General features: G+C 47.6%; 2 protein-coding genes across 4 annotated transcripts in view; one reads left to right on the forward strand and one right to left on the reverse strand.

The window, feature by feature from the left end:
- The window catches only part of IL17RA (interleukin 17 receptor A), a 48,422-nt gene extending 37,648 nt beyond the window's left edge, over positions 1 to 10,774 (forward strand). For all 3 annotated transcript variants that reach the window (XM_090043453.1, XM_090043454.1, XM_090043455.1), the window contains one exon: positions 1,751 to 10,774. In XM_090043453.1, the coding sequence (XP_089899579.1) occupies positions 1,751 to 3,255 (1,505 nt within the window). In that variant the 3' untranslated portion in view covers positions 3,256 to 10,774. The remainder of the gene's footprint in view (positions 1 to 1,750) is intronic.
- Positions 10,775 to 11,657: 883 nt separating this feature from the next.
- TMEM121B (transmembrane protein 121B) lies at positions 11,658 to 13,358 on the reverse strand. The gene has a single exon (XM_090043462.1). It carries the CDS (start codon positions 13,216 to 13,218, stop codon positions 11,797 to 11,799), a length of 1,422 nt encoding a protein of 473 aa, XP_089899588.1. The 5' UTR covers positions 13,219 to 13,358; the 3' UTR covers positions 11,658 to 11,796.
- Between the last annotated feature and the right edge of the window lie 671 nt (positions 13,359 to 14,029).

The raw sequence follows: 14,029 nt of genomic DNA on the forward strand, positions 1-14,029 counted from the left end.
TCAGCTAAAATATAAAGCTCTTCCACTCACGGAGGAAGGGGTTTTGCCTTATGAAATTAAAGGCTTACGGTACTAATAATGCAGTTGCCATTATACTGGCAGGAGGGTCCCTTACTAGTAGAGCTTTTTCCTGGTCAGGGAACTCAATTAAGCTATACTCTTCCTGGTGTGCTCTACTTCTCTATTAGGAAGATTTGGTGTTATTGCTATTCTGGAAAGCCATTTTGCATGTAGATAGGGCCCAATTGACTAATTGTAGGTCTAATTATACAGCTGCAGTTATACTGGTGTAATTCCATATGTAGACAAGCACTTAAGAAACTTACTCTGGCAACTGGTATTAGAAGAATCACATGGTGGTGATCTTTCTCCCCTCCCTCCTCCAACTTTAAATTGTGGGAGGCCTTCATGAAAGGGGTGATCTAGGAGTACAAAAGCAAAGTAGTAAGCCTGCTTTTAGATGTCAAATTTGAAGGAAGATAAGAGGCAATGGGAGGAAGCTCTTTCAAATGCTGTTCACATAAAACAGTGCTCGCAGTACATTTTCAGTATTAGTGTCCATGGGCTCTATTTCACCTCATTGGGGTCTGAATGTACCCAAAGGCTCTACTGGATTCCTTGGGGTAATTATCTTCTGCTTGGTGAGAAATGAATAGCATGTTGTTCTCCAGCTTGACTTGTTAGGCTTAGGATTCCTGCCTTGACTGGCAGGGAAGGGAGGTGTCATACTCTCCCAGCATACTCACTACAGTACAAAAACAAAGTCACTTGGGGTTGATTGTGTAGCTTTTTCTAAGAGAGATTCTTTCCTTTCTGGCACGGCCTGATGGGCCATGAAATGGGTAACAGTGTTGACATGCAAAGTACTATTATCAGGCATCTGAATTAGTACCATTGAAATGAGTAGGGCAGGTTACACTTCTGGACTTATGCTTCAGGTTCTGAAAACAACAGGTGTCACTGCACGTGTTACTCAGCTTATATCTTTGAGGAAATCTCAGCAACAAACACAGCCACAGGCTTTCAATGAAAGTCTCTTATAAAGAGAGTGAATAAAAAAGACTGGCTCATTTAGTTCAGCAAACAAAGGCTGAGACAGGATATGATTGCTGTGTGTGAAAACATTGGAGATAAACACCAGAGAAGCAAAAGAACATTTTTAATTTGTAAGATAATGCTGGCACAAGAACAAATGGGTATATAAGGGCAATGATCAAATTTAGGCTGGAAATTTAACCTCAGAGGAGTGACATTTTAGTACAACCTTTCAGTAGTATAACAGAGGCCAAAAAGAAAAAAAAAACTAACTAATTTTGAGAGAGTTCTTGATTAACATATTAAAAGGATTGGATGATATTGGGTACCTGTGATGGCAGGAAGCTGAACTCAGCACCCTTAGAAGTCTCTTCCAGTCTTACATTCCTGTGTTGAACCTGCACATGAGATCAAAATGACTGAGACTGTCTGTCTCTGTGTCCTGGAGCTGGGATTGCTTGCTTGGGGACCCAATTGGGACTGGAAGTTCCACTTTTCCAGGAGGAGGGGAGGAATGTTTGTTAGGAGAAAGTTGCTGTTTCACTAGATCATTGATATAGCTCTCCATCAAGAGGGAAGGGAGGCCTTCCTTGAGAAAGGGCTCTTTGTGGAGTTAGTCATGTGACACTGTATGTGCATATGGTGGTTACACAGGTACAGTTTTAGCAAGTGTTACAATTAATTCATTTCACTGTCTTTTTATTATTTCCTTCAGAACTGTTACCCCCAGACATGCCTCCTCCAAAACTGAAGCCCCGGAAGGTTTGGTTGGTTTACTCTGCTGACCACTCGCTCTATGTAGATGTGGTGCTGAAGTTTGCCCAGTTCATGATCACAGTCTGCGGTACTGAGGTAGTTCTGGACCTGCTGGAAGGGCATCAGATCTCAGAGATGGGAGCCGTACCCTGGCTTACTCAACAGAAAAAGGAAATGGAAAAGCTTTCTTCAAAGATCATCATTTTGTGTTCTCGGGGCACCCGTGCCAAGTGGCAGGCCATGCTTGGGAAGGAGGCTGTGCGTCTCAAACAAGATCAGCGGCATCCAGCAGGAGATTTGTTCACGCCAGCCTTTAATTTGATCCTGCCAGATTTCAAGAAACCAGCTTGTTTTGGCATGTACATAGTGTGCTATTTTGCAGGTATAAGTAATGAAGAGGACATTCCTGACCCATTCAATGTCACATCCAAATACCAGCTGATGGACAGGTTTGAAGACATTTACTTCCGGATCCAGGATATAGAAAAATTTGAGCCAGGGAGAATCCATAGAATCCAGGAGATCACACCTGAAAATTGTTTTGAAAACCCCAGTGGCTGGAAGTTGAAGGAAGCTGTGCAAAAATTCCAGGATTGGCAGGCAGAGCATCCAGACTGGTTTGAAAGAGAGATCTTCTCTGAGGATGAGGAGGACCTGCAGTCTCTGGATAGAGAAAGCCCTGAAGAATTAATACCCATGGAAGAGGGAATTATGAAGCAGCAGTTGTGTCTTCAGGAGCCTGATCCCAGTGGCTGTTACATGGTCAGTCTCCATATAAATGAAATTGAAGGCAAAAGCTGTAAACTGCAGCCTCAATTTAATCCACCTGGAGATCCAACTTTCCAGACTATGATAATTCCCATGGAGGAAGTTCCTCCAGTTCAGATGACAGAGCCACTATCTCTCCAAGACGGTAAAAGTGCAGTCAGTCATCAGGTGCTGACCAATGAGGACTGGATGGAAGGAATCCCCCTCCTGGCAACCAGTGTCCCAATGAGAAATAGTGTTCTCTTCCATGAAGACCTTAACGCCACGTCATCAGACAGCCAGATATTGACAGACCACCTCCCGGCTGAATTGAACGAACAGCTGAATGGTTTAATGTACTCTCTCTACCAGCAAAATGTCATTCCTTCTGAGCCATCTCTTTGCCAAGAAGAGGCTGAAGAGCAACAGCAGCAGCTGGTCTTCAATGACCAATCCAAAGATCAAAGACAGTCAGTGCAGTCTGACCAGGGCTACATCTCGAGATGTTCTCCTTTGCCTCCTGATGATCCTGTAGAAGAAGAGGAGGAAGAGGAAGAAGAGGGAAGCCAGATGCCTGCACAACACCTCTCTCCAGAAATACTGGACAGCTTAAAGAGTCTCCAGCAGCAGCTGCTTTTCCAGGAAATTCAGCAGAACAATAGCTGGGAGTACATGGGTATAATGATGGACACAAGCTGTTCTGTAGAGGACTCTTAGACTCTATATCCAGGGGTCACTGCATTTGAAAAATGGGTATGGAAGCAGGTGGTATGTAGACATGCAGCATTCAACTGCAAGGTGTCTCCTGATCTTTTATAACAAGTGACCTAGACTGTTGGTTGGAACTTGTAAATACCAGCCCTCAGGGAAAGGATTGTGCTTCTGAATACAGTATGATCTACCCATTTGGCTTTTGGAGCCAAGCTGTTGCTTTAAATCTCTGAATGGGAGAAGATGGCTCAATTTGTTAACGTGTCCCATCAGGTGACTAGTACTAATTCTGTTGCTCAAGGAATGTACAATGTACATTCCACTTATTACAAGCAAATGTATTGCCATCCATCATTTTGTACCCTTGAAGACTCATATCATGCCATCACTTTGGTGATTGCAAAGACATAAATCAGGGTTAAGGAGGAGAGACTAGACTTGATGGAAAACAAAGTTTGTATTAACAATTGAATAGCTAAGCTTTATTGTAAATGCTGCAATAAATAACTTGTGCCTCAAGTCACCACGGGTGGTAACATATCCAAACAGACCTACCTGTGCTAATACCTGGGTTTGGAGATTTTCCACTGTGATCCAGTTATGCTGGCATTTCTGTATTTGCACCAACATTAAGAAATGAAGTTGAATGCCTGAACAAAAATCAAGATGAAATATTTAAAGCCGGGTAGCTTTGTGTATAGACATATAAACAATAGACTAAAGGGTAAAAGGGACCAGGGCTTTAACCTCTTTAGCTACTCTTTGGTAATCATCTATGTGCATGTTTACCCCAGGGTAAATGGAAGCCAACCTGGAGGAAATTACACCTTTCCCCCAAGGAATAAGTTACCAGGGTTTACTTCTGGGTAGAAACATCTACATGGGCAGTTACCATAGAGCAACCATACCCTCTTTGACAACACGTTAAGCTGTTCATATATACATACCTTTTGTCTCCTCTGTCTTTCCTCCCCGGCCTGTGATAGAGTGGGAGGAAGACACCTGTGAGGTAACAACAGCAAAGTAGCGTAGGGATGATGGGCAAAAAATGGTATAGGAATTTGCAGTGCAATTACATCGGTGAACAGGGAACTAACCAATGTTCCTTGAGGCTGCAATACCCAGGCTTCAAATCAGGGTGGAAATGAGTGTCTCCTATATTGCACTGCTGGTGCTTCATCCATAACACTGTGATGTCTCTATGCATCTCAGTACTAGGCAGGTTTCAGACTGGAAATTTGGTGAGAACAGCAATGAACACAGTCAAATGTCTAAATTGCTATTAAGAAAGATTTTTAACAGTAAGCATAGCTTGAACAGCTGTTATCTGAAGGGTAGGAAGGGTATTTTAAAGAAATTTGGAGTGAGATGAATGCAAGGTGGTTTCTGGAGGTAATTAGCAATAGCATAAATTTTGAGCAAAGGAAGTTTGGGCTGAACCCTGGGAGATGTTTCCTACTATCAAACTAACAGCCTCCCAGGAGTGGCCATGGAAATGCCATCAAGTGAGACAGTCTAAACCTGGGCTTCATGAGTTTCAGAGAATATTTCCCAGTGGCCAGAGTGGCATTTAACTTTTCTGGGCAAACTACATGATGTGCAAACCCCTGTACAGCTATAGTTTTTACCTTGGACGCTGCAATGGCTTGTTCACCTCAGCCAGTTGGGGGAACAGTTTCTTGAGGCTTTTTTCTTTTCCCCTTGTGCACTTAAATAAGGCTGCTGCCTTTCTACCTTATTCATTGCACCTCTGTATCAAAGCATAACAGAGGGGGAGGCAACTGGGTGCTGCCTTGGAGGGGTAAGGGTGCAAAAAAAAAAGCATTTGCTGCAGTGGCAGCTGGATGTGCCACTGCCACAAGCACTGTGGCAACTAGCACTGCCCTTTGCAAAGGTACGGCCCAGGGCATGGAGCTGCCCAGCTACACCTCTGCAAGAAGTGATCTTTGTGCCTTGCATTAAGATAAAACATTTTTCAATGTCTAAAGTAGCATAGAAGTCTTTTTTTAAACCTCTAAACATTGCATCTAAGCTACTTGAAGTGTCTCGTGATTTTTTTTTAATTGGTTGTCTTTTTAAATATGTAATTTCAATTCATAATTTTATTAACTATTATTCTACCAATTGTGATACTGCATCCAGTGCTGTTATAAATTTTTATAAAAAGTTTATACAGTGATTTATTAATGTTGCTTTTATAATTAAAAGCATTACCACTGAAATGCATGAAGTATTGGGGGTTTTTTTGGTTTTTTTTCAAAGGTAATAAGGTTGTAGGAAAGTGGGGCTGGAAGGAATTCAAAAGGCCATCTAGTCCAGTCCCCTGTTCAAGGGAGGACCGTCTGTAACTAAACCATTTCAGCCAAGTGTCAGTCCAAACTGCTCTAGAAATCTTCAAGGATGGAGATTCCACACGTCTCCAAGGTAGCTTCTTCCAATGACTGACCTCCTAAGTTCCTCCTAATGCCCACCTAAATTGAAGCTGCAGCTTCAGGTTGTTGCCCTTAGTCCTACCCCCTATGGCCACATTTTATCAATACAAAGATGTATTTGTTTGTGCTTCATTGAAGATTTGAATAGTGGTCTACAAATTTGTTACAATGGGATCTTGGCCTGCTTGCAGCATGGTGGAACCTTAGGTCACTGACAGAAGACTAATGTCGCAGAAAAGTTCCTTCTCATGAGAAATTCCATTGCCTTAAGAATTTAACTCTACCTTCCTAAATGACAGAGTCTGCTAAATAACCTCTGAAGCTTAACAGCTTCTCCTGCAAAGCTTACAAAAATCTATCCTCTCTTTACCTCTGACAACAAACCCAAATGCTTGGTTGTCAATTTATATTTCTATTCTAGATCTTTCTTTTGGGTGGGCCAGAACCATGAATCATTACTCAAGAAAAGGAAAATTTCAAATAAGCACACATGCTACCTTTCTCACCATACTAAGATTTCACAGGATTTTTTTAGACTAACAGTTTAATAGAACAAGTTTCTGCCACCTATTAGACTCACCCTGGGCAGAGAACTTTTGATTCCAAAGACCAAATTGATTTAAATAAGTAGCAAAGTAAACAGACCAAGGTGAAAATCTTGTGCAGATGCCATGGTCCTGAACTCTCAGTAGTTGCTGGCTACTGCCTTGAATGCCCTTTGATTTCCACCTAGCACTTGTATGCACATATTCCTCTGGAGCTCAAAGAATTGACACATGAATTGTCACAGAAACAGACACCAAATATTAAACCATTCCTTTAAAAAAAAAAAAAAAAAAGGACTATCTGGCACAGTGGAAGAAGGTAGGGCATGGTAGCACTTTGGAGACTGGTTTAGAGAGCCATTAGCTTGTATAGGTAACAACCTAGCTCATTCATTGCATCTGATAAAGTAGGCTGTTGATTAAAATCTCATGCCTGTTTAGTTTAAGGTACCCCCCCCTCCTGTCTGCCTGACTTCAGACAAACACAGCTGACCACCTCTCTGGTGTAATGGAGTGACACTTCTCTGTAGAATCAGCCAGTTGAAGGCAGACCATCAAACATAACTTTCTTTCTTTCTATGCAGCCAGAAAAATTGGCAAATGGAAAAACTCCAACAAAAACAGAGCTTAGTCCTAGACCTGTCTTTGTTGCTATTTATTACTTGTTTAGCCCAACTGTGGTAAGTCTTGTACAAGACCTAAAATGTTCTTCCCATTCTCCACAATGAGCTGGTCTCATAACCACTAGAATGGAAGCAAATTTCAGATGAAAGATGAGGATTTAGAAAAAGCCCCCAAACTTCTGTTTCACAGCTTTATTATCAATTTGCTCATCCTCCTCTGGAGAAGTTGCTCTTTGAGTTAAGATTTCTCATTTTGTTCTGACGGGATGCTCATTTGAAGAAAATCTGTTTGTGTACTTCCAGCCAGGGGGAAAGAACACAAATAATTTTGAATATTTTATTGCAACTGTTGATGTTTAATTTTTAAGGTAATGTGCAGTAGCATGATAATAAGAAAGGTGACAAAACACAAGAAACATTGGTCACAAGTTCCTCATTTTATTTTAAGAACAAATCTCATTTTTTAAAAATACAAGCTCTGATTAGATGCTAGGTGGGATGTCAAGCCTCCTCCTGCTGCACAGCCTATTCCTTTCTATAATTTCATTTTCCCCTCCTTGGAGTTGGGTAGACACTCTTGGATCAAGGAGGTACAAAAATGTATCAGGAGAGCACAGCAAGCCTAAATAAGTTCTGGTACAGGACTACTTTGCATGCTGAAGTTACATAGACGGGAGCCTATACTTTCCAATGGTATAATGTGGCTTACCAAAATACTGACTTAGGCCAGGAGCTTGTTTAAAGTGGATGTGACAGGCAACATATCTTCAAAGTGTTTGGGTAAAGGGCATTATCTGCAACCAGGAAAGTACTGTTGTTCATTCCTCTCTCATAAAGGTTTTTGGAGCAGAACAATGTGAATGGAAGTAGGGGTTAAATTCTATATGGAGGTGAAGAAAGTTATAGCAGACTTAAACACCACTTTAAACTATTTTAACGTAATGGGTGACTAGTATTGGTATTATAGCTGCCATTTTTGCTGCAAGGGGATTCCTTAAACCAGCTAGCTCAACAAAGCATTCACTAGTTGGTACCAGACTTCTAGTAAGTATTTGAGAAACAATGGCAGGTAATAAGAATCGCACCCTGTACCAAAGCTTTTATACAAGAGAACCAATATAGCAAAACACATATCCTAAGACTTAATCTTGTATATTAAATTTGTTCAATTCAAGCTGAACACTTAACGCAATCTTTGTAGCCTCTTGTTGAAAGTGGCCGCATCTATATGAAATGCTGACTGCACAGTAGGCAGATAATACTATGCAATAGCATAGCATAGCAATAACAGTGATGTGATGCTAGTGCACAATAGTATTTATACAAGTACTAAATGACTGCACAATAAGCTGAGTTACTGCACAGTAGCGCCAACAAATGTCTGATTTGTGACAGGTATAAACAAATACTAAATGACTGCATAGTAACGATCACACAGCATCTCAGAGGCAGCCACTAAAGACCAAGGAAACTACCATCTATAGGCAAAGGTCCAATATACCTCTTTCACACAATGTCTATTAGAAAAATGAACTTGTTGCATTTACATGTGCATTAATGTACTTTAGTTAATAAGCATTAAACCTAGTACCTCCATTGTGAGGTACTAAGAAAATGTGCATTAACTTATCTTAGTGTGCATTAAATAAAGACACAGGGCACCTAAGCATGCAGACTGCTCTGATGTGCTGGAGCAGACTCAATCGAGTCTGCTGAAGCATAGCAACTGCCACACTCCAGCACCCTCTTGCATCTTGTGTTTCAGCGTCCCCATGCTTAAAAATGGCAGCAGGGGCACTTGAACTAAAGCTTGTAGTTTAATTAAAGCACCCCTGGAGCACATGTAAAAGTGCCCACAGTTTTTAAGTGATGCTTAATGCGCATTAGTCTATTTCACTGCACATTAGCAAAAGCGCATGGTTTTAGTGTACATTAAAACAGGCTAATGAGCATTAAAGCAAAAGTGTAAACATGCCTGCAATTGACTAGTAGCTCTATTGCTCATCACCTACAACAGAGAAAGAAAATGGAATGTGTCAATTCTGCTATTACTGTTCCTTTACTGTGGGTGTGTCTAGGTGTGCTTTTACACATGCCTAAACTTAATGCATATTAGTCTAATGTGCATCAAGGCAATTTAGGTGTGTGTCTACACATGCACGTGCTAAGGTGCATTAGCGCAGGTGTGCAGACTGACTTGGGACTAAAGTTAGCCCCATGTCAATGGATACGCACTGCATTAATGCACATTAACACATCTACATGAGGCTTAGCTCTGTGCATAAATTTGATACCAGCTTTAAGCCTACAATTGCCATTTTTAAGTCACATTAACGGTGCACATGTGTAGATAAGTGTCCTTAATGTACCTTAATTTGGGGTAATGCACATTAAATGCACATGTGTAGACACACCATATCTGAATTATACTTATGCCCAAATGACTTAACAGTGCACTGCATACAAGGTATTTGGCAAGTTTAAGCCACCAGAAGCATGAACAGCCAATTTTTTTTCCTTTCTCTTGACAACTTTTTCCATGCTATACCTTGTCTGTTTGACTACACAGAGTGGAATACTCTTAGGCTAGGATACCTAAGAGTTGCCTGTTTTTTTGAATGGTACTTTGGTTTGTTTTTGAGTTTAAAAAGGAGGGGGAAGACCCCCTACTTGAACACAGACATTCTAGTTCCTTCTCTCCCATTGGCCAGGAAACAAGCATCCCCCTAGGCACCTTTCAGATCACATAGGAAAAGTTCACAGTACTTAGTTTTACAATCACAGTCACTCACAGCACCAAGATTGTCCAGACAAATAAAACGGAATTACTCAAGAGAAGGCCACTGGCCAAATTTCACACTATTGCCCAAAACAAGCACTTTGTTTAGGGCTCAGATAAAAATAAAGCACTGGTGGGAAAGTTAAGCCTAGTCTTTGCTGCCTCTGGCTGGCTTGGGAAGAGTAGCAAATCACCCCTACCAGCTGCAGCTTTAACAGAAGGGCACTTTGGGTCCTTCCTTTCTGTCACAGCTGAAGCTAGCTAGCCAGCCACCCAGGACGGGGGAGAGAAGAGGCCACCACAAGTCACCTGTGGGAAGCAGAGAGAAGTCATGGACTGTAAACATTGTGTAATTGCAGTGCTCTAGAGGAAGACCTCTACCCTGCTCTGAGTGGGGTGGTGACAGCAGTAGCTCTAGTGTCATCCCTCCCAGTGAAGCCCAAGAATTGAAATAAGGAGTGTATGTACATGCACAGGAAAAGTCCCAGCTGTGCATATGATTCTGGCACTGGCTGTGAAGAGCAGCTGCACTTTGTTCCCTTTCCCACGTGGGCAGCTTGGGAAAAGGCTCCAGACAGCTGAGTGCCTACCATCCCCTGTGAATGCATTTCTGTCAAGAAACAACTGGGAGGGGACAAAGCTGTCCCTTCCTAGTTCCTTCTGTCCAGCATCTCAGGTTCCTGAGGCAGCTACAGCCAGCTAATGGACCAGGCTTAAGCTGCCCCAAACATTCACAGAGCTCGAACACCAAGGACAGCTGTATTCCATGAAATGGCTTCACAGTTAGCTTCTTCCCTCCCAGCCTTTAGCCATATGCGCATATGGATGACAGACAATGCCAAGATGTGGGGGAAGGGTCTCACCAAGACAGGTAAGCTGTACTGTGCAACTTTGTCCCATGCAGGTGGCTCATCATGGCACTTCCCTGCCCAGGTCTGGAAGTCAAATGAGGTTCATCCAGCTGTTCCAAGAAGCACCAAGATTCCCCTGCTGGTAGCAAGGAAGACAGTTCGCAGGTTCCAGCCCCAGGTCTGTTCTTCAAAGCTGGTGCAAATGGAAAGTTCACCACCGCTGGACCAAATCTTTCCAGCCTGCCTAAGCTGAGTGGAGGGTGCCCTTATTGTCCATGTAAAAAAAAAAAACAAACAAACACAACAATGATCCTTAAAACATGCATATTCACAGAAAACTGGGAGCCCCAGCAAGTGGCTGCTGCTGCCTGAAACAAGCAGGTGCCTGTTGTTAGACCCTGTTCTCACCAGAAAAAAAAAGTCTCAATTTTTTGTTTTGTTTCATTTCGTTTTTTGGGGGGAGGGAGACTCAGCCCCCTGGCATAGGCCCATTTCAGACTCACTTGTCCTTTTAGCACAAGATGCAACAAAGTTGAAGCACAGAGGTAGACATTTTCAGCAAGGAGACAAGGGTCTTCCCTTGAAATTGCTAGACCAGCAGCCTCAGTTCGCAGAAAAGCTCCCTTCATGGGGGATTTGGAGGCCTTTTTTTTTCTTTTTTGTCTCAGTGGATGTAAAATAAAGATGGTGTCTTTGCAGGCTATAAGAAGACTAAAAGCAAGCATCTTCTTTGTGGTCTTGCATATACCCCAAGGACAGCCGTGCAGGGGAGATTGTGGCCACTTAGTTCCTTCTCACATTCAGGCCATCAGGATTTCTAAGTGTCATCAAGGCCACAATCCAGTCCACCCTTGACGCAGGGAAACAAAATGAAACTCATTTTGTTAATGAGGGGCACCTTGATGAGAGGTTTTGGCACACAGCAAGGGGGAAACAGGCCTGGGCTTTGAGATGCTATGAAGGGGCTAGAAGGAAAAGCTGCTGCAAGGAGCAAGGGCTTCTACCTTCCTCCTGGTAGATAGCTTGAGCTGTGTGTGCGATGTCTGCCGAGAGGCTCCTTCCTGGGAAAGGCAGGGGGAGACTGGCATGGAAAGAACCGATGGCTTTTTCCAGCCCTCGGGGCGATGCGGGACCCTGAGCGGCAAGGCAGAGCAGCTCTGCCTGGGGAGGAAGGACCGTTAAGAAGAGCCAGCTCAGCCCAGCAGGGAGAGGATCCCGTTCCCCTTGTTCCTGAGCTCTGGGGCAGAAGGGGCCGGCAGGAGGCCTGGGGGGCAACGGCGACACCCTTCCCGCCCTTCGCCTCCTGGGCGAGGCCCCTCAGCTCTGGGCCACGGCCAGGGTGTTGACGTAGCCGTGCGGGCCCACGTCGTTGTCGGAGATGCAGCGGGCCAGCGGGGCGGCCCCGGGTCCCGGCCCGGGCCCGGGGGCCGGGGCGGGCTTGGCGGCGGGCCGCAGCAGGCAGCAGGCCTCCAGCGCCTCGAGGCTGCGGCAGGCCAGGAAGAAGACGTTCTTGAGCATGAAGACGGAGAGCGGCTGCTGGTAGCGCAGGAGCAGGAGGCAGCGCAGCGCCAGGAGCGGCGCGTCCAGCAGCCCGGCGGGCAGCAGCAGGTGCAGCGCGAGGCGGGCGGCGCCGGGCGGGCGAGGCGCGCCCAGCTCGTAGAGCCACAGCACGGGCGAGGCCAGGCAGAGGAAGTAGACGGCCAGCAGGGCGTAGCGCAGCGGCGCGGGCAGCGGCGCGGGCCGCCCGGGCGGCAGCGCCAGCTCCAGCAGCGTGAAGCTGTCCAGCAGGTCGAGGCAGGTGGCCAGGAAGGCGGCGGCAGCGCGGTGCGGCTGCGGCGGCGGCGGCAGCAGCTGCTGCGGCGGCTGCTCGGGGGCCACGGCGCGCAGCAGGCAGTAGAGCAGCGGCGCCGACAGCGCCAGCGTGAGGCGGCAGCCCGTGGTGCCCAGCGGCAGGCGCAGCTCGATCAGCTCCGCGATGGACGTGCCCAGGATGAGCGCCGCCTTGGGCGTGAAGGCGATGGCGTAGATGAGCCAGGCCAGGTGCGCGTAGGCCCAGTCCCCGCCCCGCGCCAGGCCCCCGGCCCGGCCCGCGCCCCGGCCCCCGTGCGGCGGCGGCTGCAGCAGCAGCGGCGGCGGCGGCGGCGGCGGCGGAGGGGGGCGCTCGCGGCGGCGCGCGCGGCTGTGGCGGCAGAAGAAGATGCCCCACCCGGCCGCCAGCACCAGGTCGGTGGCGATCCAGCTGCACCAGTACAGGTCGGTGACGGCGATGAGGTAGGCGTCCAGCAGCGCGCCCTGCCCCAGCAGCAGCGCCAGCGACACCGCCTTGTAGCCCCAGCGCGACCCGCCGCCGCCGGCCCCCGCCGCCGCCAGCGCCGCCGCCTCCGCCGCCCCGCCCGCCGCCAGCGCCGGGCTGCCCCCCGCCGCCGGGGCCGCGTACAGCTCCGCCGCCGTCATGCTGCTGCCGCTGCCGCCGCTGCTGGCGGCGGGCGGGGCGGCGGGCACCAGCGGCTTGCTCAGGCTGATGCTCTCCTCCTCCTCCTCCTCCTCGCCGCTGCTGCTGGTGCTGCGGGCCCGCGAGGAGCCCGGCGACGCCGCGCGCCGGCCCCGGCTGCCGCCGCCGCTGCTGCTGCCGCCCAGGACGAGGGGCTGCAGGGCGGCGGCGGGTGGCGGCGGAGGCGGCGGCTGGAAGGAGCCCGAGGAGGAGGAGCCGGAGCGCTGGCTGCAGGCGGCGCGGTGCATGGTCCCCGGCCCCCCCGGCTGGGCCGCGCGGCACCGGCCTGCCCGAGCCCCCGCCGCCGCCGCCGCCGCACAGGCGCGGGCTCTGCGAGGGGGAAGGATCGCCCGCCGCAGGGAGGGGCGAGCGGGGCCGGGAGCGCAGCCGGGCGGGGGCGACTCTCCCCGCCTCGGGCGCAGCCGCCTCCCTCGTGGCACACAAGTGGGGCTGAAAGGGGCCTCTGCAACCCCCGCATCTCGACCCTCACGCAATACAGACCTAATGCTTCAACCTGCCACAGGGGAACCGCAGCAGCCTGTGTCCTGCTCCCGGAAAGCATTGCCCATATCCCCTCAAAAGGTCCCTGCTCCTGAGGGCAGAAGAGGGGGCAGGATGGGGGAGAGATCAGCCAGGAGCCAGCACTGCGTGACCCCCTACCTGCCCCTCTCCTCTAGGGTTGCCAATGCTGACTGAAGATATTCCAAGAGGGGTTTTTTTCCAGCATATGTTGCCATTCATTTCATTTTCTTAAAATATCCTATTAAAGTCTCCCAGATTGCTTTCAGTAGTCACCAGAAGATCGATGATGGTTGTGGTAGACTCCCAGCAGATCCAGGAGGGTTGGCAACCCTACTCTCCTCAGGGCTCTTCCCCACACCCCTTCTGCCCCCTCAAGACTGTTTCTGTCTCAGTCAGTCAGGTCCCCTTTACCACTTACAGGTATGCCACAACTAACTGGTTAATGGTGCGATTGCCTCAAAGCCAGCTACAGTACAAAGACTTATCACACCATCAAAAGGTCCAGCCAGCTCAACTGGGGTGTGTGGAGGTCTCAGC

Source organism: Crocodylus siamensis, chromosome 4, assembly GCF_052110815.1.
Source record: "Crocodylus siamensis isolate JL-2025a chromosome 4, ASM5211081v1, whole genome shotgun sequence".
Classification (NCBI taxonomy): Eukaryota; Metazoa; Chordata; order Crocodylia; family Crocodylidae; genus Crocodylus; species Crocodylus siamensis.